The sequence below is a fragment of the Quercus robur genome, chromosome 7, assembly GCF_932294415.1.
Source record: "Quercus robur chromosome 7, dhQueRobu3.1, whole genome shotgun sequence".
NCBI lineage: Eukaryota > Viridiplantae > Streptophyta > Magnoliopsida > Fagales > Fagaceae > Quercus > Quercus robur.
Window position 1 is genome coordinate 10,768,840 of NC_065540.1, and position 15,788 is coordinate 10,784,627.

The following is a 15,788-nucleotide window of genomic DNA, read 5'->3' on the forward strand; positions in this document are numbered from 1 at the left end:
TCTTAAAATAATAAAATAATGTTGCAAACAAAATAATTAAGATTATTGTTAGTGGAATGCTGACATGGCAGAATCTAGACCATTAAATTATTAAAGAATTGTTAAGATTTAAGGAAATCTATTTGATAGAATATCCTAGGAAATCTAGAGGATCTAAATCCTTGCAATCCTAGATGTCTATCTACAATTTGTGATATGATGATAAACAGACATTTATTGCTGCTATTATTGTTTTATTGCCATTATTATGCTTGTTTGCATTCATCCAGTGATGTGTTCTAGAGTTCTTCCTTTGGAGAAGTGGAAACAAACCCATGATTTTTGGAAGACTCAACATGTTTATTTAAGTATGAGGTTGCCACAGCAGCATTAAGTGCTGCTCCTATTGGAAGAACCTCTTCATCAATAAAAAAGTAAGGGGAGTGCAAAGGCAGATCTGACTTCAGAGTCTCATTCTTGATCCCAATCACAAAAATTGCAGCAGCTGTTTTCTGTGAGAAAAAGCTGAAATCCTCAGATCCCATGGTCAATGGGAAAAGCTGCACATTGGGTTTCCCAAGTAGGATCTCACCAACCTCCTTCACATGTTCATATAGTGCTTCATCATTTACCATTACTGGATAATGCTTGTGTCCGCTGTCCTCCATGAAGTCCACCATGGCACTACATCTATGTACAGCTGCTTGTGTCTCTATAACCTGTAAGTAGATTATGCCTAGTTATCTACTACTTGAGTGGTGATGACAGAAAATTATGAAGGTCAAACAGTGAATGCATGTTTTACCTCTTTGATCCTATCCTTAATGTAGGAGAGACCTTCAGTGGTCAAGCTTCTGAAAGTTCCTCCAAACTTCACGGTCTCTGGTATTACATTGTATGTTTGACCTCCATTTAAGAACCCAATGGAAACCACCTATATGATTCAAAGGAATGGATCAGATTTATTGAATTTATATTGTTGATAGGAATGTGGTACTGCAGACTATTGCTGTCAATGGATCAGTTCAAGTCATGAACCCTCAAAATTTGGTTCTAACAGAATAGGTGGCAATATCAGACAAACTTTGATTTTATTAGAGATTTGGTTCTGGAAAATTTGATTGGAAATGGATGGAATATGAATGTGAAATTATCTAAAAATGATCAAATTAGAATAAATTTGTTACTTTTTAAATGGGAGTAAGAGTGGAAATAAGGTTCAAATTTAGTACCACTTTTTAGATTATTGAATTATTAGAAAATTGTGAATATAACCATTATTCTACCACTTTAATCATAGATAAAGAGCACTATATTATATACCTTGGACTCTAGAGGATTGGTTTCTCGAGATACAATCTGTTGGAGAGCAAGGATTGAGAAGGCTGCTGCGAGAATTGGGTCTCTAGTCTCATGAGGGCCTGCAGCATGTCCACCTTTCCCTTGAATCGTGACTGAGAAGATCCCAGCACCAGCAAGAATCGGACCAGGACGTGAGGCAATGACACCAGTAGAAAATGTTGGATAAACATGTATAGTCGAGATGGCATCGATGTCATTTAGAGCAGCATCTTGCAACATATGGTAAGCACCAGCATAACCCTCTTCTCCAGGCTGGAAAACTAGTTTCACAGTTCCCTGAAAAAAAATTGGCTTAAGCAAAGGAACAAAACTTCTTTGTTATTGTTATTGTTGCTGATGATTGCGGGAGATTAGAATTACCTTCAATTCATCTCTTTTGCTCTGGAGTAACTTAGCTGCTCCAAGTAGCATTGCTACATGGGAATCATGACCACAGGCGTGCATCTTGCCTTTGATCTTGCTCTTGTGGTCCCAATCTACTAATTCCTTCCAAATGGTAATGTTGATTTCATGGATTAGACACATATATTAGAGCATATAATTAAACAATAGCTGCACTAAGTGCATCATCAAATAGCCATAAGGAAATGATTAGTACGTGCTCTGACAATAGGCGTTTGTTGGAAATAGCGGGAATACCAATTGAGGTATAAGGTTCTTAGCTAAGCTCTTTAAGCTAAAGATATTCTTCTCCTTTAAACACACTGCATTATAGGCTTGTTTTACTATCATAGTGAAAGATTGAAAATTCAAGTGAATCATTGCTTGGCATATACCGCTTTGCCCTTGTGGCTTAATGTAAAAGCATCACCTTTATTTGTACTGAAAGCTTTTCTGATTCTTTTTTCCTGTGTTATGATACAAATACTAAAGTTAAGCCAGTGAATCACAGAAGCACTTGTATGACCAAGGGTGGAGCCAGGACTTTCTATTTGGGGGTTGAGTTTTGATACAAAAATATAAAATGATAAGCCATTGATTATACAAAAGATTTATTGTTTGATATTAGACATGTTCAAAAATATGAAATAAAAAAAAAGAAGTTGGTAGCTCTTGTAAAAATTATGCTTAAGGAGAATTTTTTTTTTTTTTTTAATAAAATAAAATTCATCTCTTATCATTTCTATAGTGAAATTCTAAAATTTTCAATTTCAGTACAAATTATTGATCAAATTGTCTTCTATTATATATTATAAGATATGTATGATGCAAAACTTTAATAGATGCACAAATACCAATTTTTACAATAAAAAATGAAATCAAGAGGAAAAAAACCTTGCCTTTTTAGGGAAAATTCACTTGTAACAAATTAAACCTTATAGTTTCCAAAGTAGCAATTTAAAACATGATGTATTAAAAAGTTACAAACTAAACTCTTTATTTTCATATAAGTAATAAATTAAATCTAAGGTTTCCAAAGTAACAAATTAAATTCTCAACCTATATTGAACCTCAAAAATAATAGGTTGAAGTTTAATTTTTTCATTTTAAAACTTAAATGCCTAATTTGTTACTTTTGGTTTTAGAATATTTAATTTGATACACTTCTTAAATTATAGGGTTTAAAATATAACGTTTTAAGAGCATCTTTGGACTGACTTAAATATTTTGGAGGAGGGAACTTAAAATTTTTTTTTTACCCTAATTCTTTAAAATGTTCATTATTATTATTATTATTATTATTATTTTTTTGATGAACTAAAATGTTCATTAGTTATACATACTATAAAAGGATTTTTAATAAACCCCCTTCCTTGTGAGTAGTTCGGCCTACCTATGTATGACAACTTCAATTCTAAAACTTATAATCAACAAGATTGTCCATTCAGCAAAGGCCAAAAAGTTCTATCATTTTCGTTCAAAAAAAAACAAAGGCCAAAAAGTTCCTATAAAAAAGAAAAGAAACTTTTTTTGGTAACTATGCTCGCAATTAGAGCTTTCCCTTCTATTATTTTGTCATCATGCAATTGCACTTTGGTAAATGGCTAATTTTCCATGGTTGATAAACGCACGTATCAAATTGAAAACAACAATAACAATAACAACCATGCCTTGGGTCATTTTAAGATTACTAATTAGAATTAGCCACAAATAATACGAGGAATCAGTGGTGGAGCCACACGTATGCTTGGGGGTGCCTTGGTCCCTCCAAAATTTTTAATTTTTTTTCTTACAATTTAGGTATATTTTATAAATATTTAAAGGTTATATGAAAAAAAAAAAAAAAAAAAAGGAGTTGGCCCCCCTCAAGATCAAATAATTTAGTAATTTTTCCTAAAAGAAGAGAGTTTAGAGTTGATATACAATTGCAATAGAATGAAATAATTAGGTAGTAAGTTTTGTGAGTAAATAGTAGAAGTGTAGAACCCCTAATTTTTAGCTCAATTTCAAATCCAATTAATGCTTTCAAATAATTCAAGATTGATAATATATGCAATTTGGTTGAAATTTCCTATTTTCAAGATTTTATCAAGGAAAAAAAAAAACTCATATGATACTTTAATTATAACATTATGATATTGATTTCTCAAATATGGATGAAGTTTTGCCAATAATTCAACCCCCTTAACTCAAAATTCCTAGTTTCACCACTACAAGGAATAACAACAATTCAATAGCAATTAAGTTTTCGATTCTCAAGAAACTAATCAGTGTCGACCACACAAAAAGATAGAAAAAAAAAAGGAAAAAAAAGTGACATGCATGGGAAAAAGAGAGAGAACCTGTAAGGGGAGAGCATCCATGTCGGCTCTGAGAGCGAAAACCGGTTTCTCTCCAGACCCAATAGAAGCCACCACCCCAGTCTTGGCAACAGGCCATTTGTACTCGACTCCCATCTTGTCAAGCTCAGTCCTAATGAGTTCACTCGTCTTGTGCTCCTCAAACCCCAGCTCTGGGTACTCATGGATTCTTCTCCTTAACCCTCTCATCCATTCAAAGAACTCGGGCTTTCTCGCTGATTCCAACAACTCCTGACTCAAAAACTTCAGCTCTGAACCATAACCAAACTCCTCCAATGCCCAGGACTGGAATAAGAATGCTGATAGCAACAACCACCGAGTGATGAAATCCATTGTTTGCAATGTAACTTGAGGAGTATTGTTGGAAATTTAAATAACTTTCTTTTGCCACTAAATAGGGCCGGCTCAACAATTTTGGGGTCCTTAGGCGAAAATTTTAAGTGGATTCTTTTTTTAACTTTAAAGTCTAAATTTGTACAAATAAAAATTAATTTATTACATGGTTCAATAAATTAGTATCACTATGATACGAATGAGTTGATATAATATACATCAAATAATTAATTGGTGTGATAATTTATAATAATTGATAAAGTAAGAGTTTACATTAAAAAAAATGTGATAACTTATTAATTAGTGTGGGGTCGTGTGGGGGCCAGCTTAGTTTAGGTCCTGTAATGTGTTGGGACTTGTGGACAAGACTGCACAATGCTATGTGCACTGTGCAATCTTATCCTATCATGTTGTGTGCACTATTATTGTGCACTATTCTGCATTTTAAGATACGATGTGGCTTTTTTAATGCATTTTATTGACCAATAAAAGTACTTAAAATATTTTTTTGTAATTAAAATATATAGATAAATATAATTTTTTTTTTTTTTTTTACAAGTGGGGGCCTTTTTTTATTTGGGGGCCTGCCACTAAAAGAGCTGTCAGTATCACAAGAAATTATATTACAGCTCAAATTTGTACTCATGCGTGAGTAAGAACTAAGAAGTTTCTCTCTGGATTGAAAATGTTTTCTACCCTCTATAGTAAAATTACGTGCTAATTAAGTATATGAAAAATGGTGAAAAATTGGTAAGTGTAATTGCTTAGCATTACTCTTTTTTATTAACGTGTTGTATGAGAATTGAAATATTTGGTTCCACCAATTACAACGACTTTTCATGCATCATTTTTTCTTCCTCTTATATATAGTAACCATTAATTAACCACTAACAAAGTGGAATTGAAATTCATTGTTTGTCGTATATATTAGAATAAATGAGTTGGATCCACTTGCTGTGTGAGAAAAAAAAAAAAAACAAAAAAAAAACACTTACCTGATATAGGGTATACCTTCTTTTTATATATTGAGTATTGTTGGAAATTTAAATTGTAACTTTGGGTATGTTTGATACGCTGTAATAGTTCCTGTAATGGAATAGTTATTCATATGTAATATCAATTCGGTCATTTGGTTGCATCTTTATTACATGGATTAGTTATTATATTAGAATAACTATTCTTTAAATTGAAAAATATGTATTCCTCCTTAAAATAGATATAATAGCTATTCCTTAGTGTATATAATATGTTTTAAAATTAATATATTTCCAAAAATATAAAATTTTCTTAACAACCAAATTTATGAATAGTAATAGTTATTCAATTACAATATCTTCTATTCCTAGTAATAAAGATTATTATTCCTAATGTAATCTACATTCAATATACCAAATGTACTCTTTGTTTTGCCACTAAAAAGACCAAGTGCATGTGGATCTGACAGGAAATAATTACAGCTCAAAAATTGTACTCATGCCTGAGTAAGCAGTTCTTTCTGGATTGCAAATTGCTTTGTCTGCCCTCTTTTATTTAAAATTACGTGCTAATTATGTATTATGAAAAATTGAATAAAGTCTAATTTTATAGCGTTAGCATTAATCTTTCTTATTTACGTGTCCGGTGTCCGAATGGATAAAATTTCTGAGAATATAGAAGGTTTGTTTTAATTGTAAATCGTAATATACTAGAGGATATATTATAATCTAGAAAGGAGACTAGGGGAAAATAACGTTTTTTCTAAAAATTATTCATCACAAATATGACGTCAATTTGTACATACAAACCATCCAAAAAAGAAATGGTTTATATGATTTTTTGTACAAATTGGTGAGGTGGAAAAATCGTCACCCAAGAAATCAAATCCAAGCATTTGAATCCAATGTTATGAGTCATGATTTAGTCCACAAATCACAATCAAAAGATCACCAAAGCCTAGAAGAATATTTAATGTGCTTAGAGATATATAATAAGTATAGGTCAAAATGCAACAAAGAACTCTTAAGTTAGGGTTAGTTGCAATAAACTGATTTCATGAGTTATCAATTTTGTATTATTGATTCTTGAGGTTTAAGAATTGTTCAAATTGATCACTCTATTTTAATTTCCATTAACTATAACCAAAAAAGAAAACAAAAAAAGAGTCATATGGTGTGCATGTTACCACTCTACTATTACAAAAAATCATTTTTAAAACAATATGTGCATAACACATGACAATTTTCTATCAATTATAGTTAATGGAATTGAGATGGAGTGGTTAATTTAAATAGTTCTTAAGCGTTGGGGTCAATAATACAAAATTGATAACACAAGGTTTTGCAACTGACCCAAACCTAGGGGTCTTTTTGCACTTTGTTGAGGTCCAAAATATCACAAGTAATGTGTCAAGGACCAAAATTTTACAAATTTAAGAAAAAAGAATCCATTTGGGCCTTCAAAGAAGGGACAAGGCCCAAATCCGCCAATCAAGGTCCACTTAAGATAAGTGAGAGGAGGTCCAAACCCATGAATGGACAAGCTTTGGACCTTAGAAAATAAAGAAAAAGGAAAAAAGGAAATTCAACCCAGCCCTTGTAAAGAAAACTTGCTGGGGAGCCTAGAAAAGGACTAGACCAGGATACCTGGGGATTCCTAGAAGCCTGGGATCCTCGAGATATGCAAAAAGAAGTCAGTTGGGATTAGGACAACTCAAGGGAGCATGCTCATAGACACAAAGAACGAAGGTGGATATGTCTCATCAACTGCCCATGGTTCAGAAAAAAAGGTTGATGGCTTAGGAATCAACACTCCAAAAGAAAAAGCCTAGTACCTCGAGGAATGCAGGAAGGTGGTTGAGGATCTTTCAGCTTGACAGAGAAGAATCTGTCCATTTAGAGAAAATGACAAAAGGTGAAACAGCCCAAAAAGTGGATCTGAAAATTAGCATTTAAAAGTTTTGGAAAAAGGGAATTGAAAGTCAGCCCCTAAGACCTCCCAAAAGGGGAAAGTCAACTGGGGATTTTTTGGGGAGGGGGGGGGGTGAACCTCAAAAAGGGAAATAATGAGAAAATAAGGAAGGGACCAACCACCAATGTTGCTGACACAACATTGGTTCTGGTACCCAAGACAGCAAATGGAGGGAACCAATGGTACACCAAAAACCCTAGGGAGGCACTATAAAAGGGGATGGAGTCAACAACAAAAATCGATCAGCAATAGTGAATTAGGGTGAAAAGATCCCTTAAAAAACTCCTGTAGAATTCAAAAAGGGAAAAAAGAGGGAAAACTCCGTGGGAGATCTTGAGACAGATACTAAGGGATACACTTGAATTCAAAGGGATTCAAACTTCATAAATTTTAGAAACCTAAAAGAACTATCTAAATTTGTGACTTTTGAACTTGTTTGGACCTTGTAACATATCCCAGTGGAGAAAGGACCAAATGTATTGGAAAACTCAAGAAATAATGAAATATTATTCATCATTCTAAGGACCCCTAACGTTTTTATTTACCTTTACTATTCCTTTATTGTACAGTATGTATATATTTTGTGTATGGATGTGTATGTGTTGTAGGACCCATGTCTTTGTGCACAACTTGGTTCGTAATCAACCCAACATAGCTACGGTGAACCAAGCCTAGTCCACCAAACCACAAGCATAAGGCCTAGGGTCCTTGTTTCTATTTGGGCTTGAGTACTATCAAAAAAAGAAAAAGAAAAGAAAAGAACCCACACACTTTGTCTGAAGTAAAATTTAGTTGCAGTTCTTTAAGTATTGTGCCTTAGGTTATCCAGTGAACTTCAATTATGAGCTTAAGACTAAAAAACTTCAATTATGAGCTTGCATCGGCCAATTAATTGTAATATTGCTAGCATTGCGTTGGTCAATGCATCCATGGAATTAAATTAAATTTAAAGAACTATAACTGAACTTTGTCAACTTACAAAATTTTACTTGATTTTGGCAGACTTTAGGTTTTACTCTAACATATTCACGCAATTTAATTTTATGATTTTCATTGTTTGATGCGAATCACGCTTCTGATGTTCTTGACATCATCTTCTTGTTTTTCTTTGTCATTATCTACAGCTGAATCCAAAACAAATCCCAAGTTCCTTATTGTCAAGTTAATAAGTGCCAACAACATGGCTATCAAAGAATGTGATTGCAACAGCAGCATGAAGAGCTGCTCCTATTGGAAAAGCCTCTTCATCAATAACAAAATAAGGAGAGTGCAATGGCTGGTCGGATTTCACAGTATCATTCATAATCCCAAGCACAAACATTGCTGCAGCACTCTTCTGTGAGAAGAAGCTGAAATCCTCTGCTCCCGTAGACACCGGTAGAAGCTGAACATTGGATTGCCCAACTAGAGATTCTCCAACTTTCTTTGCATGTTCATACAATGCCTCATCATTAACCATTACAGGATAAGGCAGTGGTGTGTCTTCCTTGAAGTCCAATACAGCTCTACATCGATGCACAGCTGCTTGTGCTTCTATGACCTGCAAGTGGAACACATTAGATGTTCACTACTTTTTCTTTCAACTGAATGGTAATGGTGGAAATGAATGAGGGTCAGACAAGGAATGCATGTTTCACCACCTCTTTGATCCTTTGCTTGACGTAGGAGAGACCTTCAGAGGTCAAGCTCCTGTAAGTTCCACCAAATTTCACCGACTCTGGAATTACATTTCCTGCTTGGCCTCCCTCAATTAATCCAACTGTCACCACCTATATGATTCAAATTTAAGCTCTCACATTAGTTGGCACCATGGGGCTACGGATGTAAATGGATTGATTAAAGATATAAAAGCCCCATATCACATTTCAAACCAGACATAGCAGTTCTTTTATTAAAGACTAACGAGTACGCTGCTTTAACAAAATTATTGTTACAAAACCACTCACAAATCCAACTCTATCTTTATTGTCACATCGTAGTTATCAAACATGTACTTGACTCTCAAATCAGTGATAGAGATGAGTGTTTGTGAAAGGAACTTCGTTATGTCAGGGACACAATTTTTTTATAATTGTTGACATGACTTAGTGTAATTTGATCATCATTTTCATCTAAGTTTATCATTAAAATTACTTTTATTATGTAGCAATCACAATAGATTATGTCAACAAATACAAAAAAAATGCTGTCTCCCTAGTCCTCAAGACATATTGTTGTAAAAATAGCATTACTTCATTGTTAATGCAATTCATTGTAAGCTGCGTGCTCATCTTACCCAGCAAGTGGTGAAATCATGCCAAAAGAAAAAAAAAAACAATTTCAAAATATTGGAAGGAAAGAGATTTACATTGGCTTCAAGGGGATTTGTCTCTCTAGACACAATTTGTTGGAGAGCAAGGATTGCAAAGACCGCTGCAAGAATTGGATCCTTAGTCATATGTGGGGCTGCTGCATGTCCACCTTTTCCTTCAATGGTAGCGGAAAAGAGCCCTGCACCAGCAAGCACTGGACCAGGCCTTGAAGCAATAACTCCAGAGGGTATTAATGGCAGAACATGCAAAGCAAAGATGGAATTGATATCGTCAAGAGCACCATCTTGCAACATGTGGTAAGCACCAGCATAGCCCTCTTCTCCGGGCTGGAAAACAAGCTTCACGGTTCCCTTAAAAGTGTAAGTTGAAACAATATGTATAGTTAGCACTCATGGTTCATATTCTTGATGATTAATTTAAAATGCCTTTAAATTTACCTTCAATTGGTCTCTTTTTCCATGGAGTAATTTGGCTGCTCCAAGTAGCATTGCTACATGAGAATCATGACCACAGGCATGCATCTTGCCATCAATCTTGCTCTTATGCTCCCACTCCACCAATTCCTTCTCAATGGTAAATGTACATTTCAATGTTTCATACAATGAAAATATATAAAATCAAAGAGAATAACATAACTACGCAGAGCATGAAAACTAACCATTAGCTACATCAGTTGAGCAACTGGCATGTCATTTTAAAGGAAATCCATGTAATGCCCTGCTTTAGTAAGGACTAAAGCTAGGATAAAAGGTCGATTAGGTGGCTGTGGGTGTAAAAGTTTAAATGATATGGTATTATGTATATTAGCATAGATTTTTTAAGACGATAAATCTCTCCACCATAAAAATGACTCTTTCCGTTCCAAACCAAATGGAGAGGATCCTTTCTAGGAAGTTTTGAGGTGATGTTAGGGATAATACAAATTTGAGTTTAAATTCAATAAGTATGTGGTATAACACCCTCTACTTCCAACATGCCACATCAGTATTTCACAAATTAATGAATAGGAACTGTCACACAAAATCAATACTCATTATTACTATCTGAAAATCAGAGTATTCAAATTAGCAATCTAAACTTGCCATCGGCCTCACTGTCACCGAGTTCGACAACCACACCATTGACCACGACATCCATGTTGTCCTCTACAACCTCTGCTTCAATGGCCAACAACCCATCCCGGCCATCTTTTTTGGCAGCAAATTCTTGCCGGATGGCCCAAATCATAAAATCCCAAAACAAAACCACATATGAGTTGACCGCAGGAAAAAAAAAAAAACGTTTTAGGCATAGTACTTTTTTTTTTTTAATAAATAGGATATAGTTTCAATTAATAGCATCTACTTCAAATAGTAGAGTTTTGGGCATCAGTCTAATTAGAAGAAAGAAACTAATCAATTAAAAGAAATGCAAAAAAATACAAAGGTTGTGAATAGATTACTATCATTTTCAAATAAAATAGCAACCAATCAAATGATAAAATAATAATAATAATAATTGCCAACAATAAAAACATCAATAATTATAAAAGTAAAATTTGTCAAAAATTTTGTACCATTGACGACTGATATTTAGTGAGGGGCGTAGGTCTGTCACAATTTCTTTGGTTCATTTAAAAAGTTGTATAAATCACATTTTACCACTTTAACAAATATAAATAGTAATGCTATATAAAACTATACATTCATAGTCTCCTCAATATAGCTATATAATGAGTTGAAGGAAGAATGGAGCTAAACTTTTTCCCAACTTCTATATGAACTTATTATTATTTTTCCCTAATTTACAATAAGTTTTTTTATTTTATATGTATGATAAAATTCAATCTATAAAGTTTGTTTTATGATGATTGTTCTTTATAATCAGATCAAGATATCAATTAGTTTTTTCTGTGGATGAGGTTCGAATCTCAAACCTCTTATTCAATGATAATAAATTTTACTAATTAAACTAACTAAAACCTAGTCTCTTAGAGTATGTTTGTTTGGAGGGATTTTAGGGAGGATGAAAAATTTAGGAAAGAAAAGTGGAGAGAAAGAAGTTTTAGTGAGTGTTTGGTCGGGAGGGTGAAAAATTTTGTGGTGGAGTAAAGTGTTTTTCCCTAGACCCACCAAAAAGTTTTCTCCAAAATAGGGAGAAAACTGAGTTGATTTTTGTAAAATGTTGCTTCAGCCATACTTTTACACTTTTGCCCCTCTTTAAATAGCAACTACGCTACAGTGCCCTCAGAATGCATCTTTTTTTTTCTTTTCTTTTTTATACTTTTTGTATTTTTCTCTCTTTATAACGTGTTCATTTTTTTTCCTTCCTTTTATATATAATATAATAACAAGTAAAAATAATATAATATAATATGTATGATGTGTAAATTTTTATAAAATGTTATTTTAATAATTTTAATTAATATTAAGTAATATTTTAATTATTTAATGCGTATAATATAAATAATTTCTTACCTATTATGTAATAAGGGAATAAAAGTAGATTTATATAAACTAGATTTTCTATTCTTCAAATTTTCTTCTCAACCAAACAAAAAAGTTTTCTATCATTCCAACCAAAATTAAATCTTTTCTATTTCCTCAACCAAATAAACCCTTCAGTGAAAATAAGTTATATCTTTAGCATCACTAGAATACAAATACAAACCATCATAAATAAGAGGACCACGAAGTTAGTAATGTGTACAGATGAGTTTACATTGAAGTGGGGGCCCAACCAATTAACTCCAATGAATCACAAATAAAAGAGTGCAAAAAAAAAAAAAAAAAAAAACAAACCAAAGTTGGTACACTATGAAGAAAATTTATTGGACATTTTAGGATTTTACTTCCTTTGTAGAATTGAAAGACTCCCACTTATTTAAGGGAGCGGCTCCTCTCCTGTTTCAAAGTCTCAAATTCTCTCATTTATTTTTATTTTTTTCAGATTAAAGACAAGTGAAAACTAAATAATCTAAGGGTCAGAACATGGACATGTCAAATACAATTTTCATCTAATTATTTTTTTCTTTGTCTTCTTTGCCCCTCTCTCCTTTTCCTCTGTCTCTCTTACATAAGTCACCAAACTACTGTACAAATGAAGGCAAAGAAGAAGACGGAAGAGAGGAAGAAGAACTGAGATCACTCTAGTGGCTTTTTGAGTGAAATGAATCAGCCAGGATTTAGGTAAAGAAGAAGAAGAAGAAGAAGGCGAAGAAGGAGAGGAAGAAGAACTGAGATCAATTGGCCTCTCTTCTCTGTGGTTTTGATCTTCTCCACCATGATTGGGACTCTTGCTAGCTAGCTAAAGTTTTGATTTAGGCTTTTATTTTATTTTATTGTTCTCTTTTTGAAGGAAAAACAAAATCTAATTCTAGGGTTAGTGGGGGATTTAGAGCAAAATTTGCAGAAATTCTAAAGATTCTGTCCATACTTGCTAGAGCCAAGGAATTTACCTTGTAACCTCCTCCTCCTTCTTCTTCGTTTACATAGTAACTTGGTGACTCAGTGAGAGAGACAGAGGAAGAGAAAGGGGCAAAGAAGAGAGAAAGAAAGAAAAATAATGCTATGAAATTGTTTAGACCCTTAGATTGTTTAGTTTCCATGAGAGAATTGGAGACTTTGAAACAGGAGAGGAGCCGCTCCCCTTGGCCAAAATGACACAATAGCACTGTTTACCAAAATATATATCAATTTTCGGAAATATGTTGGGATCTATTACTTTTTGGGTACTTCAGTTTGGGGAACTCGAGTTTTCCATGATACTCGAGTTCCATGGAAAAATTTTGAAATTTTTTTATGGTACTCGAGTTCCATACAAAATTTTCTAACAAATTTAAAGGCTATTTTTTCAAAGAACTCGAGTTCCATGAACTCGAGTACCATGGAAAACTCAAGTTCCCCAAACTCGAATACCCAAAAAGTGGTAGATACCTACACATTTCTGAAACAGTGGTAGATACCTACACATTTCTAAAACAGTGGTAGATTGATACATATTTCAATAAACAATGGTATTTGGCCATTTTGGCCTGCTCCCCTTATTTAAAATGACTGAATCAGTAGTTAGTTTAAGTTTAAATAAACTCTTTTTTAGCTTGAAGATTTAGAAAGTGAGTCTTTTTAGTTTATAAACCTAGCTTTAAGAATTAAGATTTGCAATTTTCTTTTCCTTAACCATAGTTTTTGTCAACAAACCCCAGGTCTTTTTGAAGAACCCCATGTTTCAAAGGAAAACAACAAACCCACCAAAAAAAAAAAAAAATCTCAATTCTAAGAGCATTAACTCATCTTTCACGATGGCTAGTGACTTCTTTTTTCCTTTTTGTTGTTGTGCAAGTTGCTGATTTTGTGGTACATCTTTCAGTTCAGATGTTCTTGACTTTATCATAATTATTGATATGTTAAGATGTTCATATTGTATGTACTCATGATTTTCAAGCAAATTAGTAGATCTACCTCATGTGGATGGGAGTGTGTTTTGGAAGAAAGGAGTGTTTGATCTGTTTTGGATTTTGTTTTTGATAAAAAATGTGAGGTAACGTCTGAAAGGGAGGTGGGTTACGAAGTAGTAACAGAGTGAAACACGTGTGAGTAAAGTGTCAAAAATAAAACCACGGATGGATAAGTTAAATTTAGGTTAAACCACATGTGGGTAATCTGTAATTATCCCTTAAAAATATGTGATTAAATGATTAAATTTACTATATTTCAATAACTTAAACTTTAAAAATAATCGGTAATTTAACATGGCATCAGAGCATAAGATCCTAAATTCGATTCTTGTCTCCTCCACTTTATTTTCCATTTAAATTCTTACATGTTAGGTCTCACTTATTAAAAATGTAATTTCGGCCTACACATGAGAGAGTATTAGAAATATGTGATTAAATTTACCATATTCTAATGGTTTAAGTTAGTTTTGGCCTACATGTGAGAGGAAGTGTTAAAAATATGTGATTAAATAATTAAATTTATCATATCTCAATAGTTTAAACTTTTGAGATAGTCAGTAATTTAACAACTGCAACATACTAATCTGTTGGGCCCAAAGAATGTTTAGTTCAAACATAATCGATCAAGAAGTCAAGAACAGAACTAAGTCCATGTAAATAATAAAGTGTCCAACATTCATTGATTGTGTGCATGTAATTATTCATAAGCCGAGAGAGAGAGAGAGAGAGACCTGCAAAGGAAGGGCATCCATGTCAGCTCTAAGACCAAAGAAGGGTTTCTCACCGGACCCAATAGTAGCCACCACACCAGTCTTGGCCACAGGCCACTTGTACTCAATCCCAAGCAAGTCCAACTCGGCCCTTATGAGCTCACTCGTCTTGTGCTCTTCAAATCCTATTTCTGGGTACTCATGGATTCTCCTCCTAACACCTCTCATCCACTCGAAGAACTCTCTCTCCTTTGCTGATTCCAGCAACTCACGAGTCAACGACCCCATATCTGATCTCAAATCAGCTTCTAAAGCCGCCCAAGGTTGGTGCAAGAATATTGTCAATGATAGCAATAAGCACAAGAGTAAATCCATACTGACTTGATTGTAATTGATTTTTGGGGTTAAGAGTTTTTTTTTTTCCTTTTTTGTTTGGCTCACTTGGATTTTATCTAGATATGAAGAACCTGGCTATGGCTACTTTGTTTTATGTGATTGTGAGCCTCGAGGTTAGTTCTTAGTTCTTACGTATTAAATGGAAATATTGTTTAGGCTCTATTTTTGTATTTGAGTAAACAAGTGTGCGGGAGCATTTTTTATTTATTTATTATTCATTCCAGGCTCCAGCTGCCTCATTTGTCTCACGCTTGCTCCACACACCAGTTCACTCGTTTCACACACTAACATTTTCTAGAAAAATTATCTCGTTTTTATTTTTTATGTTTAGTAGAAAGCAACTTTAAAATAAATTAAAAAATATTAATTGACTTTCTTTATTTAATGGCATTTTAGAAATTAAATAACTTCATCTCACCTCAAGCTAAATAAAAAGTTAAAAAAAAAATTTTATTTGACTCATTTTTTTTCTTGATAACAAATACAGAAAAATACAAAAAATATCTTCACAAAAGATCTTTTATCAAAACAAACATAATGTAAAATAAAGAATAATGACAGTTTTAACGATTTT

At 33.4% G+C, this 15,788-nt stretch overlaps 2 protein-coding genes across 2 annotated transcripts; both read right to left on the minus strand.

Moving 5' to 3' along the window:
* Positions 1-208: 208 nt before the first annotated feature.
* LOC126692200 (IAA-amino acid hydrolase ILR1-like) lies at positions 209-4,491 on the minus strand. The gene is made up of 5 exons (XM_050387725.1): positions 4,065-4,491; positions 1,702-1,827; positions 1,303-1,617; positions 785-913; positions 209-698 (listed from the first exon to the last, which is right to left on the minus strand). Exons 1-5 carry the CDS (start codon positions 4,413-4,415, stop codon positions 279-281), a joined length of 1,341 nt encoding a protein of 446 aa, XP_050243682.1. The 5' UTR covers positions 4,416-4,491; the 3' UTR covers positions 209-278.
* A 3,895-nt stretch (positions 4,492-8,386) lies between these two features.
* On the minus strand, positions 8,387-15,363 carry LOC126692203 (IAA-amino acid hydrolase ILR1-like). The gene is made up of 5 exons (XM_050387727.1): positions 14,840-15,363; positions 10,111-10,236; positions 9,709-10,023; positions 9,002-9,130; positions 8,387-8,901 (listed from the first exon to the last, which is right to left on the minus strand). The coding sequence occupies exons 1-5, from the start codon at positions 15,191-15,193 to the stop codon at positions 8,524-8,526; spliced, it is 1,302 nt and encodes a 433-aa protein (XP_050243684.1). The 5' UTR covers positions 15,194-15,363; the 3' UTR covers positions 8,387-8,523.
* Between the last annotated feature and the right edge of the window lie 425 nt (positions 15,364-15,788).